At 37.6% G+C, this 17,389-nt stretch overlaps 2 protein-coding genes across 3 annotated transcripts in view; both read right to left on the reverse strand.

Annotated features, from left to right (window-relative positions):
• The window catches only part of LOC139119243 (zinc finger protein 84-like), a 35,337-nt gene extending 22,184 nt beyond the window's left edge, over nt 1-13,153 (reverse strand). The window contains exons 1-3 of one of the 2 annotated variants that reach the window (XM_070682967.1): nt 12,862-13,153; nt 11,801-11,923; nt 10,875-11,379 (exon numbers count right to left, since the gene is read on the reverse strand). In XM_070682967.1, coding sequence (XP_070539068.1) covers nt 11,039-11,379; nt 11,801-11,923; nt 12,862-13,003 — 606 coding nt within the window. In that variant the 5' untranslated portion in view covers nt 13,004-13,153 and the 3' untranslated portion in view covers nt 10,875-11,038. Of the gene's footprint in view, nt 1-10,874; nt 11,380-11,800; nt 11,924-12,861 lie in introns of those variants that run through there. The other variant, XM_070682950.1, reaches the window with a different exon arrangement.
• Nucleotides 10,006-10,878, reverse strand: LOC139149828 (gastrula zinc finger protein XlCGF57.1-like). The gene has a single exon (XM_070721826.1). The coding sequence runs from the start codon at nt 10,876-10,878 to the stop codon at nt 10,006-10,008; it is 873 nt and encodes a 290-aa protein (XP_070577927.1).
• Nucleotides 13,154-17,389: the final 4,236 nt, after the last annotated feature.

Genomic DNA, 17,389 nt, shown 5'->3' on the forward strand with positions numbered 1-17,389 from the left:
ACAAGCGACATAAGAATCGTTAAGTAATAGCCCCATGTAAGTCAGGAGTGAATAGCTATATGCTTTACCAGCTCCAAAGATAGCCTCCAGGTACCCAACACTCACGACGTACCCGTAGGGCTATTGACTAATAGAAATGTGTTAACTAAATCTTAGCCTGCATCCACAAAATTAATAATGGTTGGGGTGGGTGGGGGTGGGGGCTGTACGAAATGTGATTAAAATATTTTTTTTAGGTCTAGGGATGCACGTAAAGAAAAAACAAACATGTATTTGGCAGTTCTACTTGCAGATGTGCGACACTACCTGTTATTAGCAGTTTGTAGGGCCATATTTCTATAAGTTCATAAAGTGATTAATTTTTAAATGCATCAGTGGATTTTTTATTTTTATAAGTCTAAGGCGACTTGAGTTAATCCAACTGAAGAGCACACTGTAGCAAGGCAGTAGCTGTATGAACTCTGAATATTCTGACAATATTTTTGTTAAAATTATAAAACTGCACTCTTGTTCTACTCCCTGCAGCATGTTGAACTGTCCAATGTCAATGTTCAGCTTGCCAACACACACACACGTGTATATATATATATTATATATATATATATATATATATATATATATAAGGGATGCTGGAGAATTGATTTTACAATGTCATCTCTACAACGTTGTTTCGTGAGTCGCGAAACTCACTCATCAGGAGACTAGACTCCAGTCTAGTCTCCTGATGAGTGAGTTTCGCGACTCACGAAACAACGTTGTAGAGATGACATTGTAAAATCAATTCTCCAGCATCCCTTATATATCTCGCTCTACTTTTGTATTGAGCACTTTGTATCGGACAAGTCGAACCGCATACTTCGTATATATATATATAATATATATATATATATATATATATATATATATATATTGTATTTGATATATTGCACAAAAATATTGAAAAATGTATCAACAGCTGCATATTCTGCCCCTTTAATACCTACTTGTTTGCATTTTTACGAAAATCATCCATGTTGAGATTTTTTTGAGGTATGTCATATTTGATATTTTTCATCTACACACCAAATATCAAATCAGTAAGTACTGCGGTTCTCAAGATATTTGAGTGGACGGACGCCTCACAAACGGACATACATACATACATACATACATACATACAGACTGACGACGGACGCCGGACGGATACCCATCCCAATAGCTTCTATAGACTATAGTCTATAGTAGCTAACAAGCGACTCAACAGTTGACAGAGCTCTGCTGTGTTATGTAGAGAATAACCTTTTGTGACACATGTATTGATGAAGAAGGTGGATATCTTTGATAGCTCATTTCAGGATGGCCTGACCAAAAATGGAAAAAATATCTGTAAAAATACAGATTTGCATATTTCATCAGACTATATTAGTCTATAATAGCAAATAAACGAGAGTTAATTACATTCTCATTAAAGTAAACAAGACTTGCTTCAATCAAGATTTACGTCATAAAAAACAGCATATCTGTCAGGTTATAAAGAATCTTGAGCTGATTATCTTTTAATATCAGTATTTTCATCCTATTAACAAGCACACTATAACTTTCAAATTAACATTGTAAGTAAGTTCTGTTGAATAAGTTGAGAATGTACGTACTCAGAGAAGAGCTGATTATCTTTTAGTATCAGTATTTTCATCCTATTAACCAAGCACACTATAACTTTCAAATTAACATTGTAAGTAAGTTCTGTTGAATAAGTTGAGACTGTACGTACTCAGAGAAAGCACACTGAAGAGACAAATGTTTGAAACTTAAGAAGTTCAAGGTCATCAAAAGCATTATAAGGAATCATGTTACACTTTCAATGAACTGTTTGCACAGATTGCATAATGCTATAAATAGCACATGAGGAATCTTACAGCCCAGCTTTACCATAAAAACCCTATCACTTTGACCACTCTTTTAATTGACCACTCTATTTTTTTCCTCAAAAGGTAATCTTATTTTATCCTTACCAAGTCAACCATAAATGGAATTAGAACTTTCTCTATCTCTGTTTATTTGACCACACTATCATGACAAACTATTATGAGCAATTGCTTTTAGATAACATAAATGGTGGTTCAGAATATATCAAAGTTGGGATTCAGGAAAGTTGCCTTTACATGTTTTAATCCTCAATTCACTATGAACTGTCAAAAAAAAGTTGTACTTTCTGATAATTCCACACTAAAATTATTTTGGCTTTGATGATTTCCTAATTAATTCAATTATTTAAAATCATATTAATTATTTTTTTCTGGGTGAATTGATAGGGTTTATACAGTACAAGAATTACATACAATGTAAGTCAAACTTTGACCAAAAATGACAAAAAAATTCCTTAAAAATACACATTTGCATATTTCATCACAATTTGAACAAATCTAAGTGGGTTATCCCTAGGGACCTGTATACCAAATAACAAAGCTGTCTGACCAGCGGTTATGAAGAAGATTTTTTACCAAAACACCCTTTTTTGGCATTAATTTGCCTATTTTCAACAATATCAAAAAACTAAAAAAAATGGTTTCTCAAAATCATATTTTTCATCTACACACCAATATCAAATCAGTAAGTACTGCGGTTCTCAAGATATTTGAGTGGACGGACGCCTCACAAACGGACATACATACATACATACATACATACATACATACATACATACATACATACATACATACATACATACATACATACATACATACATACATACATACATACATACATACATACATACATACAGACTGACGACGGACGCCGGACGGATACCCATCCCAATAGCTTCTATAGACTATAGTCTATAGTAGCTAAAAAGTCTTGGCAGTTGGAGGTAAAATTGCGTGGTTCGAACTTATTATGGACTCCCTAGAATATCGTCAATCAGCACAACAAAACCTTCAGGGATATCGGGTCATAATCAGAAACAATCGTAAAACTTCGGGATGTGAAAAATACGCTCAGGAAAGACATTTTTTATCGATATCTCGCGATCTGTGCGCAGTCGCTACGTCAAATATCGACCGTTGGCATTACGAAAATGTGTTTTAAAAATGTTGCAAAGTGGGAGTGCCTCTTTAATATGCGGTTTTGACTTAATTACATGTCAGTGGTTAACAATTGCACATCTGAAAATAACAAGTAGTATTCTATGAAGGAGGAGCCCCCGCCCGGAAAGCAATGGTTCTCCCCTTAGAATCCATCAGTGCCCACTTTCAATCAAATTTAAACCCTAAGCACTCCTTGGCGGCCAAAGATCACGTCTGTGTGAATTTGGGTAGTGATAAAATGCTAAAATACAAGCGACATAAGAATCATTAAGTAATAGCCCCATGTAAGTCAGGAGTGAATAGCTATATGCTTTACCAGCTCCAAAGATAGCCTCCAGGTACCCAACACTCACGACGTACCCGTAGGGCTATTGACTAATAGAAATGTGTTAACTAAATCTTAGCCTGCATCCACAAAATTAATAATGGTTGGGGTGGGTGGGGTGGGGGCTGTACGAATTGTGATTAAAATATTTTTTTTAGGTCTAGGGATGCACGTAAAGAAAAACAAACATGTATTTGGCAGTTCTACTTGCAGATGTGCGACACTACCTGTTATTAGCAGTTTGTAGGGCCATATTTCTATAAGTTCATAAAGTGATTAATTTTTAAATGCATCAGTGGATTTTTTTATTTTTATCAGTCTAAGGCGACTTGAGTTAATCCAACTGAAGAGCACACTGTAGCAAGGCAGTAGCTGTATGAACTCTGAATATTCTGACAATATTTTTGTTAAAATTATAAAACTGCACTCTTGTTCTACTCCCTGCAGCATGTTGAACTGTCCAATGTCAATGTTCAGCTTGCCAACACACACACACACACACACACACACACACACACACACGTGTATATATATATATATTATATATATATATATATATATATATATATATATATATATATATAGAAATTGTATTTGATATATTGCACAAAAATATTGAAAAATGTATCAACAGCTGCATATTCTGCCCCTTTAATACCTACTTGTTTGCATTTTTACGAAAAATCATCCATGTTGAGATTTTTTTGAGGTATGTCATGAAATGTGACAAAATGGTACTAGATTTTGTTAAATTATTACTTACATTAGAACAATTGGATTACATTAAAACGTTATTTAAATGTTATGGGAGCAAAGCTTTTCCTTTAAAATGTCATGTGACATGGATGACCTTTGACCTCGATTTCACATAACACTAGAAAAATAATCTGAAAGTATATTTTAATGGTTTGAATATACATATATCATGTTCATGGACTGCTTACAATCAGCAAAATTACTCGTAACAGTGATGAAACATCAACCATACGATGATTACTGCTCACATGGAAATACTAGACAAAATATTTTTCAAGCAATTTATTCTAACAGCGCCCCATCAGGGCGACTCTGATTTTATTGGCAATATTGACACCAGCATACAAAATTATCATTCATTGCAGTGTTATAAAAGAATACCGGGGAGCCAGATTATTATAAAACGTTGGTGTTATTTCATTGAGATGAAGCTAGGTATTGTCAGCCATATTCTATAAAAAAATAGCGTCAATGACACTGTAGCTCCCATCCTGGACTATTTAGTGTTTGTTCTCTGGTCAGATATTTGAACATGTGTGAAAGGGATAAAGTGCATGAAGTGAAAATACTTAAATGTAATGTACTGGAGACAGTGAAATATGTTTAATGTATTTATTCAGAATATAAAATGGAAAAAATACAGAATTAGATATATCGAATACTGTGATACAACAATTAACTCAACAAGTCATTTACAATGACATAGTCCCCACTTGTAATAGGAGTATTAGTCTTGATGGGGCAGGAAAATGTGGTCATTAAGAAGTATCACTGGAGTGTATATGTTGAGATCTATGGGCACATAGGTCTATGTCGTTGTTCCCAATTTGAAACACATGAGGCATGTCTAAGTTATGGTTCTAAATCGGGAAAAAAGATTAGACCTCTAGCAGTATTGGCCAGCCAAGAAATACATATGCGCATTATAAATGAGGTACAAGATGTGACATCTTAAGGTCTAATATCCTATCAAAATTGGAGGGTATAGAACTTGTGGTTACTGAGATATGCATATATATGTATAATCAAGGTCAAAGGTCATCGAGGTCACATGACATTTTGAAAAAAAAAATTATATTGCTAATTTATCCCTATATGCCAAAAATAAGATCTCTAGCTCTATTGGCTTGCCCAGAATTAGATGTGTACATAATTAATGAGGTAAAGCGTGTGTTGTCATAAGGTCTCCCATCCTACTGAATACAAAGGACATAGCACTTGTGGTTACTTATTTATTGACATAAACATATATTTTAGGTAAAAGGTCATCGAGGTCACATGACATTTTGTCAAAATATTTCTCTCCTATAGTTATCCCTATATACCAAAAATCAGACATCCAGCTCTATTGGCTTGCTCAGAATGAGATATGTGCATAATTGTTGAGGTACAGTATGTGGTGTCATACGGTGTCCAATCATACCAAATATGAAGGGTGTAGCACTTGTGGTTACTGAGTTATGGACAAATATGTATATTTGAGGTCAATGGTCACCGAGGTCACGTGACATTTTGTCAAAAAAATTGTATTGCTAAGTTATCCCTATATACCAAAAATCAGACCTCTAGCTCTATTGGCTCGCTCAAAATTAGATATGCACATAATTAATGAGGTACAATATGTGGCGTCATAAGGTGTCCAATCATACAATACATGAAGGGTGTAGCACTTGTGGTTACTGAGTTATGGACAAATATGTATATCTGAGGTCAAAGGTCACCGATGTCATGTGACATTTTGTCAAAAAAATTGTATTGCTAAGTTATCCCTATATACCAAAAATCAGACCTCTAGCTCTATTGGCTCGCTCAAAATTAGATATGTGCATAATTAATGAGGTACAATATGTGGCGTCATAAGGTGTCCCATCATACCATACATGAAGGCTGTAGCACTTGTGGTTACTGAGTTATGGACAAATATGTATATTTGAGGTCAAAGGTCACCGAGGTCACGTGACATTTTGTCAAAAAAATTGTATTGCTAAGTTATCCCTATATACCAAAAATCAGACCTCTAGCTCTATTGGCTCGCTCAAAATTAGATATGTGCATAATTAATGAGGTACAATATGTGGCGTCATAAAGGTGTCCCATCATACCATATATGAAGGGTGGTAGCACTTGTGGTTACTGAGTTATGGACAAATATGTATATTTGAGATCAAAGGTCATCAAGGTCACATGACATTTTGTCAAATATCCGAGATTCTGCATGAACGGATGGACTCACGGATGGACGAACAGACGGACATGACCCAATCTATAAGCCCATCTATAAGCTGCCCACTGGACTTCATCCATGGGGACTAAAAATTGTGTCACTGCATCCTCTTTGCAATATGAATACGATGAGAAACTAAATTTTTATTTTCGTGGCCTTATACATGGGAGTCTATGGAGATCTGCCTAATACATGGGAGTCTATGGACGTGTAAACTAAAAATATGCAAATTTCACCACGATTTGCCCAAATTTGGCAAAGGTCATCCTATGCACTTCCATACCAAGTTTCAAATCAATTGGACTTGTGGTTTCAGAGAAGAAGATTTTTTGACCAAAAAGGGGAGAAAATTACAAAAAAATTCATGAAAAATAGCAAGTCCAAGATACTGACCCAAGATGTGCACAATCATTTCATGTCAGCCCAAAGTACATACATGCCAATTTTAAATGTAATCTGCTCAGTGGTTATTGAGTTTTTTCAATTTTGACTGTTTTTACATTTTTTCACTTAATTTGCATATTTTTGGCAATGACAACTTCATTTGAACAAAATCTCATCTACAGCCCATCATCCATGTACACACCAAATATCAAGATGAAATGTACAGCGGTTTTGGAGTTTTTGATGTTGACGGACAGACATACAGACATACAGACATTTCCCTAGCCTATAAGAATAGCTTCCATTGCCATATATACATATGGCTATGGGAGCTAAAAACTTATGAAAGTATTTATACATCAAAAAGAAGTCTCACATTATTTTTATGAGTGTAACCACCATGATGACACATCCCTCATAAAATGTTTGTGTTTATACATGATGCCAGCTCCAAGCCTGGAGCTTTTCCCCATGATGCAAATTACATTGGTAACTTCCTGTACAATTTTTATTGGCTTGTGTAAAAATTTGCGCGAGTTAAAATGGCGAAAATAGTTTTTCCAGGGTAAGTGACCACAAAGCTAGCACATATGTAAAAAATCATCCTTGGTGAACTTCCCCTTTAATGTAACTTATCTCTCTTCAGTCACACACCCTTTGCATTCGTAAGGCCTGATATGTTATGCTATTGATTAACTTGCCCTAAGATTGTTCTCTGATAATTTTTGTTTTTACCTGCTTTAATACATCGACATTTTTAGATGTGAAACTTTTGTATGCGTGCCTTACACGTACACCATTCTTTTGCATTCATGAGGTCTTACATTTGAATGGTCAACATATGTATCTTAAGACCGCCCTCATGTTTGAATGTTGTATGACACTTTTGCAATGGTATGATCTGAATCTTTTTAAAGAATCTTTTTAGGTAAACTTTCACCATGCCGTTTGTGTTTATACAGTCCGATATTTGAGCCGCTGTGTTCATGTAATCTTTGAGTGGGTTTGCACATGCCTTATAAAAATAAAAGTCTGTGACCACACTCTTTTACCCTCATGTTGTCTGACATCTGAATGGGTCAGCATATGGCTTTTAAGATGGCCCTTGTGTTTGAATGTTTTACCACACTCTGTACATGTCTGACAACAGAGAGGATCAACATATGGTTGAGTACCTAGTCCTTCCTTTTAAATGTTTTACCGCACACTCTGCATTGATATGACTTTTAAAATTGCCCTTGTATTTGAATGTTTGACCACATTCTCTACATTCATGTGGTTTGACAACAGAATGGATAAACATATGCAGGGCTACCCCTAAGTCACCAAAATGATTAGCCAACTCATTAGCCAAATCAAAAATCTTTTAGCCATTTTGAGTAACTTTTAGCCAGTTTATGATCTCAAGTGTGGCAACAGCTTTCTCGTCATTCAGGAGTCCCTAATTTTACAAATCAAGTTGTTTTGTATGATGTTCATGATGGTTTTTACATTAAAGAAATATGTGTTTAGTTTTTGCATTTATAATCTGTGTTTTTATGACATTTCAGGGATAGAAATCCTTTTTCATTTTTGGTGGTAAACTTTAAACTCCAGAAATAAAATTAGGTAGCAATTGAATTCTAAATATCTGGTAGCAATGTTAAGTGTATATTACAAGAGGTACAGATTGAATATTTCTGCCACATTCAGTTAGTATTCACAGTATAATAGCTTGTCATAAGTTACAGGCTTCTCATGTGGCAAATTTATGCAGTCTTCCATAACCTAAATGTTTGAGCCAACAAGTAAAACAATTTTCCATGCAGAAGACAGCATTTATGGTACAGCACAATGGCAGTGTAGATACAATTATTGTGGTATTTAAGGCCCTGGTTTTACTTGTATGTCATAGTTGTGATCAAGCAGGCTGAAATAGCATCTTGAATATAAGTACTTTTCTTGAGACAAAAAGGGCTAGGCCAAACAAAACTCTTGTAAAACAAGACACAACGATATATATTCATTTAAATTACTCACTGTTTGAGGGCATTCATTGTTTTAATGATTATGATAACATTTTTGCCTAGATAATTTTTCATTTGATATTTTGATATCATCAAGAAATGTCTGGTGATGTTCACTTCTAGATCACTAAACTGGTGGAATCTACAAAAATATTAAAATCATTCAGAATCACATAATTTCTTGTATAAGTTATAGCAGTTTGAAAGTAGGCCGAATGGGAGTCAGTCAAGCTGAATGCCATTTAAATTGGAAGGCAGCAAAATTACCTTTCACCTATTGGACCACCCTAGGTGGTTTCTTGTGAACCATAATTGTGTAATTAGGGGGTCTTCATGCATGAAATCACATGATGAGATGACCTAGATTTGACCTTTCAGATAACCTCAGTTTTTCTCCTTTTCCTTTGTATTATGACTCAGTTTGTGAAAGTTTCCTTTGAATATGGTTTTTACTATCAAACTGAGTAGTTGCAGGCCAAATTTTGATACAGCAAAGTAGGTAAAACTTTTGATAGACTCAAGGACGACCCAGGACTCTCAGAGGCAAAGCAGGCCTCAGTGTATTCATGGACGTTACGTTCATGATGTATTGTAGTATCGAACGGCAACAGTGTTTGTTTTACGTACCAGGGAATTTGTAACTTTGTAGAAAGGAGATTAAACTGTTTCAATACATTGCAACTTTGTAGGAAGGAGGGTAAACTGTTTCAACATCTTACAAGTTATTGTTACGCGTGGTTTTCTGTTGAGGTCGTCTAAGAATTCGATATTCAATAGCCACTACATTAGCCAAACAGGAATTTTTGTAGCCATTTTTAACTTTCTTTCGCATTTGGCGAATTGGCGAATAGGTAGCGGGAGCCCTGCATATGCTTGAGTACATGGTCCTTCCTTTTAAATGTTTACCACACTCTCTGCATTGATGTGGTCTGATCTCTGAATGGATCAGCATATTAATGTTTGTGACCACACTCTATACATTTACGCTGGCTGGTACCAGTACGGGTCAACACACGCATTATAGGTCAGTGATTCTGTGTGAAAGTTTTACCAAACTCTGTACATTCATATGGTCTGACAGTCAGTGACACAAGAATGGATTAATGTATGGTTGAATACCTTTTTCCTTCCTTTTAAATGTTTTACCTCTCGTCTCTGCATTTCCGGGTTCTGATCTTTTAATTGGTCCGCATGCGCCTTCTAAGACTGCCCTTCTTTATGAATGTTTGACCACACTCATCACATTCATGCTGTCAGACACAAGAATGGATCAACATAATGGTTTTTAAGACTGCTCTTGTGTGTGAATGTTTTACCACATTCTTTACATTCGTGTGGTCTGACACCAGAGTGGATTAACATATGGTTGAGTACCTGGTCCTTCCTTTTATATGTTTTACCACACTCTCCGCATTTATGAGGTCTGATCTCTGAATGAGTCAGCAAGTGCCTTTTAAGGGTGCCCCTCTCTGTGAATGACTTACCACACTCTGAACATTCATGTGGTCTGACACCAGAATGGATTAACATATGACTTTTAAGACTGCCCTTATGTGCGAACTTTTGACCACACTTTGTACATGCATACTGTCTGGTACCGGTATGGGTCAACATATGAATTTTAAGATTGCTCTTCCGTGCAAATGTCTTACCACACTCTGAACATTTATATGGTCTGGTACCGGTATGGGTCAACATATGGCTGTTAAGATTGCTCTTCCGTGCAAATGTCTTACCACACTCTGAACATTCATGTGGTCTGACACCAGAATGGATTAACATATGACTTTTAAGACTGCCCTTATGTGCGAACTTTTGACCACACTCTGAACATGTATATGGTCTGGTACCGGTATGGGTCAACATATGGCTGTTAAGATTGCTCTTCCGTGCAAATGTCTTACCACACTCTGAACATTTATATGGTCTGGTACCGGTATGGGTCAACATATGGCTGTTCAGACTGCCCTTCTGTGTGAATGTTTTACCACACTCTGCACATTCATGTGGTCTGACACCAGAATGGATCAACATATGGTTGAGTACATTGGCCTTCCTTTGGAATGATTTTCCACACTCTCTGCATTTATTGGATATGATCTCTGAATGGCTCTGCATATGACTTTTAAGATTGCCCTTCTTTGTAAACGTTTTATCACACTCCTTGCATTTATATGTCTGATATTTGAGTTGGTCAACACATGTGTCTCACGATTGTCATTCTGAATTAATCTTTCACTGCACTCACTGTGTTTGAATGGCGGGAGATCAGAATTGATTACTGCAAGCCTCTTGAGATACATGTTGTCTCTGAAGGTCTCAACACTTTCTCCACATTCATTTCGTGTGCCCTTGAGTTCAAGTTATGTGCTCCATCATTGCTGTTTTTCACATAATTTTTACCACAGTCAGTGCTGATTTCACTATCATAGCTGTCCCCATTATGAGAATGGCACTCCACCAAACGGAAGGGATCTTTGTGTAATGTAGATTGGTGTTCAATATGATTGCCCTCATACCATGGATTCAGGTCTTTGATGCTGTTCTCTTGGTTGGACATACCATATTCCCATGTTATACAGTAATATTGCATAATGCTCTGTACAATTATTGATGCATCTGTAAGTAGAAAGATTAATGTAGAACAGTTCAGTAGAGTATGGTAGTGAGGACAAGGCTCCATAAAGAAGTCTTGGGACAGAGAGAGACGTAGGCTTTTGGTGTTACTAATGACTTCATGTACTATTTTACAAAACGGAGACATTTTCATGGATTTTATTGGACTAGTTAAGAGCACAGCTGATTGGCCATCATAGCAATCTGCCAATCTTTATCCAAAAAATTCATGTTAATGGTCACATATAAAGTTACTGAACACAACGTAAAGGCAGCACAGCACAGCAAGGCACAGACTATGAACAAAGTACACACATAAGTCATACAGACACACACACACACACACACACACACACACACACACAATGACATACATACCATACCAAACAAAACTCAACATCATCACTGTAAAGCAAAACTGTACCTTCCATTGATAATGTATTGTCTTGATAACGTTGACACAGCTTTTCAGTCAGTGTCTCTAATGGTTTCACTAGCTCATGCACATTGTCGAAACGTTTTAGAGACTTGAACATTGCACAACACTCTGAAAGAAATACAAAATGTTTCTATGTTAGAGTTAGAAGCCATGGAGTAACATTAAAGCGCAGTGGTCGTCGCGCTGCGCATCCTCCTGAGGGGGTCCCCCTCTGTTGTAAACAAATCCAAGAACGCCGCACATGTTACGGGTTGATTGTAATGTTTGCGATATTGCCGCTTGTTAAAATGGCGTCTGATCTGTCACAAGTATACCAACTAACCAAATGTAACACGCGATAAAAGGTCAATTAATCTAAGTTAAATATCTGCTGAATATTGAACAATAATTGCACGCTGGATTGAGATCACATTTGCTCATGATTTTCTTCAGCAGAGCCAGTGCCACTCCCTGACTGTTTGTTTGTTTGTTTTTTAATCCATATAAACAATCAGGGAGTGGCAGGGTTAATCAATGTAGACCCCCACCCCCAACTCGGGGCATAGTGGGGATGTGTGGAAATTAGTCTTAGGAAATTTCCACCTCTGGAAAATCCCCACCTAAAGCAAGTAAATCCCCATTATTTCCCCGCCCCAATGGCCCAGACATTAAAAAGCTGCGCTTGTCCATACAGTGACAAGGGGGGTCGATATGAGGAAATTGACGCTCGGGCATAGTTTCATGGCAGACGCGGTCTACCCGCACAACCCCCCATTTGCCCCGTATCGTTCGAGGTGACTACAGTCGGGGGTAATAGTTTACACTGGCTGCCGCGCTGTAATATTACAGATCCGCATGTGTCTACACGGGGCAGGTCCATCGGTAAACCCGTCCATCTTACTTGTCCGGTCGTGTTCTGAGGTACACAGCGAACGAAACCTTATGACCCTGAAAAAAATACCTTTCACTGGGTCACAGGGGCCGCCCACCGTGTACAGACCACAACCTGTGCACTACACCGTATATACGAGTGTTTCACCTCCTCTTCACATGGATCATAGGCCTACCTTGACAGGCTTGTGGAACGCCACAGTTGTTATTGAATGCACTTCCAGTGCCACTGCCGCCATTGCAGTTCGTTCTGTCAAAACTGGGCTCCAAATCCGAAAGAGGACAGTCCTTGTTGTTCATTATTTCCGCCGATTTCATCTTTAGAGTACGAATATTATGTTGCTGGACAAATATTTTAGAAGGATGTAAAATTCAAAACTCTGATTCCGTAAAAGGCCCTGTCATTCGAGAAAAACGGCGGCTCCAGCCAGTGTTGGCACTCGCCAAGCTTTGGGTGATATAATATGACCTTTGACCCCTCAACTGAACATTGAAACATCCCGGCGACCGCGGGTCATCCGGGTACTTGCGGTTTTTTACGTCATTTTTGCGTCACAGCATCGTGAAGGGGTTCGGATTTTTCAACCATCAAAACAATATTCAAAGTTTCAATATACCTAAATGACACAACTTTCAGTGCTGCTTTTTTCTACACAACTGTGTCATTCGCTCTTCTGTATCGTCTGATCCCGGCGTCTGATCTCTCATTCACCGCGCTCGTAAGCTTATGCGTTTCACCTACTGACGTCACTCCGCGGTCGAGAATTTAATCAAATTTGTACGAGAACTCCGCATAATCTTACTCAGGCTTGTTGAATTTCAACATGATTTTAGAAAAAAACATCATCATACATCTAAAAGATTTTCATATTTGCATTAGGCCTATACGCTGTAAAATCAAGTATTTTTCGGCCTGTAAAAAATCTGTACAGTCATTACTAGTCTGTAGGCCTACTGCATGCAATTCAGTCGTTTATGTGTTCATATATTATAGTTACTGTTTGTGTTATAAATGGTGGAAGTGAATACTTTGTACAGTATTGCCTTTAACGGGTAGAAAAAATCTCTTGTGTAGAAGATATGTCTTAATAATTAATTTGTCAACAAATACGTAGAATTACTTTCTGTATAGCATTAGCAGTGTTATAGCCAGTGTGCGTGCTTGCAAGAAACTACGCATATTTTAATAAAGCCCCCTTAATAATCAAACGCAAGAGTGCGACATGTTGCCCAGCTCTCTACCATGAGATATTAGATTATGATTTATTATGTTGGGAGATAATTTAGGTGCGGTGAAAAGTAAAGGTTGATATAAGCTGTCCTATGAACACCAGGTTAGACCCTAATTGACTTGAAAAGTTATTGCTTATCTTAAAGCATTGATATACTGTGTTGATATCACATTGTCCATTATTGTTATCCTGTAGCTTCAAACACGACGTACACACCATCCGTTGGGGGCGCTTTACCAGAGACACTGCTTCTCTGACATCCTCACTGTTGGCCTGATTTTATGTAGGGACTTTCAAAAGTGTTTGCAATAAAATAAGCGATTCTCTGAAAACGGTCATGCACAAAAGACAGTGACCTTTCACAGGCGGGTCACAGTCAATATCAATAATATCTCATTTGTATGACCTTTCACAGAATATTTTTAATCTTTAATCCCATTTCCCTCTAAACTTTATCATATATAAGTATTCCATTGATGCACATAATTTTGAGACAAAGAATACTAACAACTTCAAGTAATATTTTTGTAATAAATTTCCAAGCCGTATTAAATGTTTACATTTTATTGGCAGCTCTTATTTCATTCAACGTGTTCCTGTCCCGGTGAACGTGGATATTGAGCATTTGTGTTCCCTTTAAAAATACATTTACAAATTTGATTCCCTGGCAGGTTTTCTGAATGTGAGCCTGTCCAAATTCCGGTCCGTCCATAAGTAGATGAAAGCTCCCTAACTAAGTTTCCAGTCTTGTGTGCGCCACTTTGAACTACTGCGATGTGGGAGAAGAGTTTGACCACAGTCGCTCGAGAGCTATTCAGCTCTGGGACTATTCGCCCCATAGACGAGTATACAGAAGCGAGAAATACCCCAAGTCAGGAAATGAAATGGCTATTTCGTACAGGGATTGTGCCACCATGTCATCTTCGACGTTCGATTTTACCGTGAAAAGTACAAGTTCATCTATCATGTAACCGTCGACCGTTCCCTATCATTCTCAAAATTCAGACCTGGTACTTGATTTGCTTCACAAACGCTCGTTTCGTGTGATTTTCGGCCGAATTCGACGGACACGTCGCTAAACATAAGCGTGAGCACATTCCGGTCACCTTACAGTGGACATTGGGCACCTCCACTTTACTGACGTTAGCGCCGCGTACCCATGAGGGGTGACTGGAAGGTTGTTCATGCCTTATGTTTTGGCGACGTGTCTTCTGAACTGGGCCGAAAATCACACGAAAATTCATACCTGATACTTCATCTGCTTACAAAATGCTCATTCCTGTGATTTTCGGCTGAGTTCGAGAGACACCTGGCCAAACCATAAGCGTGAGCAACATTCCAGTCATCCCTCATGGGTAGGCGGCGCCAACGTCAGTAAAGTGGAGGTACCCAAGAGGTGACCGGAATGTTGCTCACCCCCAGGTTTTGGCGAGGTTTCCGTCGAATTCGGCCGAAAATTACACGAAACAAGCGTTTTTGAATCAGATAAAGTATCAGGTATGAATTTTTAGAATGATAGGGAACGATCGACGGTTGCATGATAGATGAACTTGCTAATTTCCACAGTGAAATCGGACACGGAATGTTACATGGCGCGGTTTTTATAGCCATTCTGTTTCCTGACTTGGGGTATTTCTCGCTTCTGTATACTCGTCTATGGGGCGAATAGTCCCAGAGCTGAATAGCTCTCGAGCGACTGTGGTTTGACGATATCGTCTCCTACACCCTGTACTAAGAGTCATTTATTATATATCAACCGTAATCTCTTGTTCTATTCCCCAAAATAGGTTGAAAGCATACATAGTTTCTTTACAAAGTGACTTTGTACATGTAGAATGCATTGTTATTGATAACGTTTGAACAGAATTCACTCGTTAATAGTCTTCACATGCATAGGCTGAGATGACATCTCATTACCCTTTAGAGAGTAGAAAAAGTTACTGTAGTCGCCATTAAGACAACATTTGTGAAAAAATCATCAAAACTTACAGGCTGTATTCATAGGCAACCTGGAAACGGGACGGGAGACGTGACATGCGGATTATAAAATTTCATACTTACAATCATTTGCCAAATCTCGCTCAACTAACCATCTGGTGTCTCTATGAATACCGTTTTTGTAATCAAAATGCAAAATTGGTTCCTTCTTCCCTTTAATAAATAAAGCCGTTGATATTTTGAAAACAGTGAGTGTATATACGGGCAACTATGGAAGTTTTCACTGTAAGTTTGTTAATGCTTAATGTAGAACTCGGTAATCAGGTTGTTTGATTTGTATCTTCAGTGTGTTACCCATGGTATAAATAAGATCTATAAACTGATATTTTTGTAAAGTGAATCAAAAATGTACAAGTATTTACATATCTTTATTTAGTTTCTTGAATATAGTCTGTGCGATAGAACAGCATCTTGTTACTGGGTGTGAAAAACCAAGCAAACAAACATTGCACCGAAATTTGGTAAACAAAAAAATATATCTCGAAAAAGGAAAGTGAAAAAAAAAGGTTGCCAGCATATGCCCTGTAGAAAAAAAAATTCATGGTGAAGCAGGTGGGAAAAAAATAATGGCTCTCCACCAATCTTCCAAGCTCCCCCCCCCCCGGGATATCAAATGGTCCACCCGTAATCCTAACCACAGATCGCAGTTTTAAAAACTCGCATGTTGCATGTCGTGACCGGTCTTCCATAGTCAACACATTCTCTGTTTGGTATTAATTGCTGAGAATGCCTAAACAAACACACAGGCACTTTCTCACATCCATGTGCATCAACCAGATCACATGGCCCAGGAACTGTTCATGCCTATTAGTTCCATGTGTCAAGGAAACATTAATTTTGTGTTTATATAGGAGTACAAAGATTACAGTGGGTCGCTTACATTTATTTACAATATTTAGGATTTGTGAAACATCTCACCCACAATCATTACAGCATTCTATAGCAGGGACTTGAAACCAAAACGTCACAGCTCAAATTTGCAAGACTAAATAGGCAGCTGTCAAACCGTACTGCACAGTAGAAGTCACACAGGGTCACCTTTAATAGGACACAAGTGGAACAGCATACACAATCTAGCTTTTGAATAATAACTCATATTTATGGGTGAGGATTGGCAATATGACCTGAGTGTGACTTTACCCCAAGAGGAGCTGTAACTTTGGGTTGATTTTGTTGTGGTTTTGTTTGGTGTATCTACTGCAGTTTCTTGTTCTACTCCCTGAAGCCCTGTGAGAAGTGTAGCACAGCCATATGTGTACAGTCAGCATAATTATTGTTCAAAATTGAATTCAAATCCGGACTACAATAAATTTGTCTTCAACCACAATAATTACGATCAATATACATATACAGAGTACTTTTCCAAACAGAATATTTTTTATTCTAACATGCTTTGCTGCTTGGGGGATAGAACAAGAAACAAAGATATAAAGGGAAATATTTGTTCAGTTTATATTATTGCTTGTTCTACTCC

This window comes from Ptychodera flava, chromosome 2, assembly GCF_041260155.1.
Source record: "Ptychodera flava strain L36383 chromosome 2, AS_Pfla_20210202, whole genome shotgun sequence".
Lineage (NCBI taxonomy): Eukaryota > Metazoa > Hemichordata > Enteropneusta > Ptychoderidae > Ptychodera > Ptychodera flava.

What these genes read in the sequence shown, in the direction of transcription:
- LOC139149828 (XM_070721826.1), bottom strand. Translation starts at nt 10,878, where the DNA reads ATGCAGAGCCATTCAGAGATCATATCCAATAAATGCAGAGAGTGTGGA.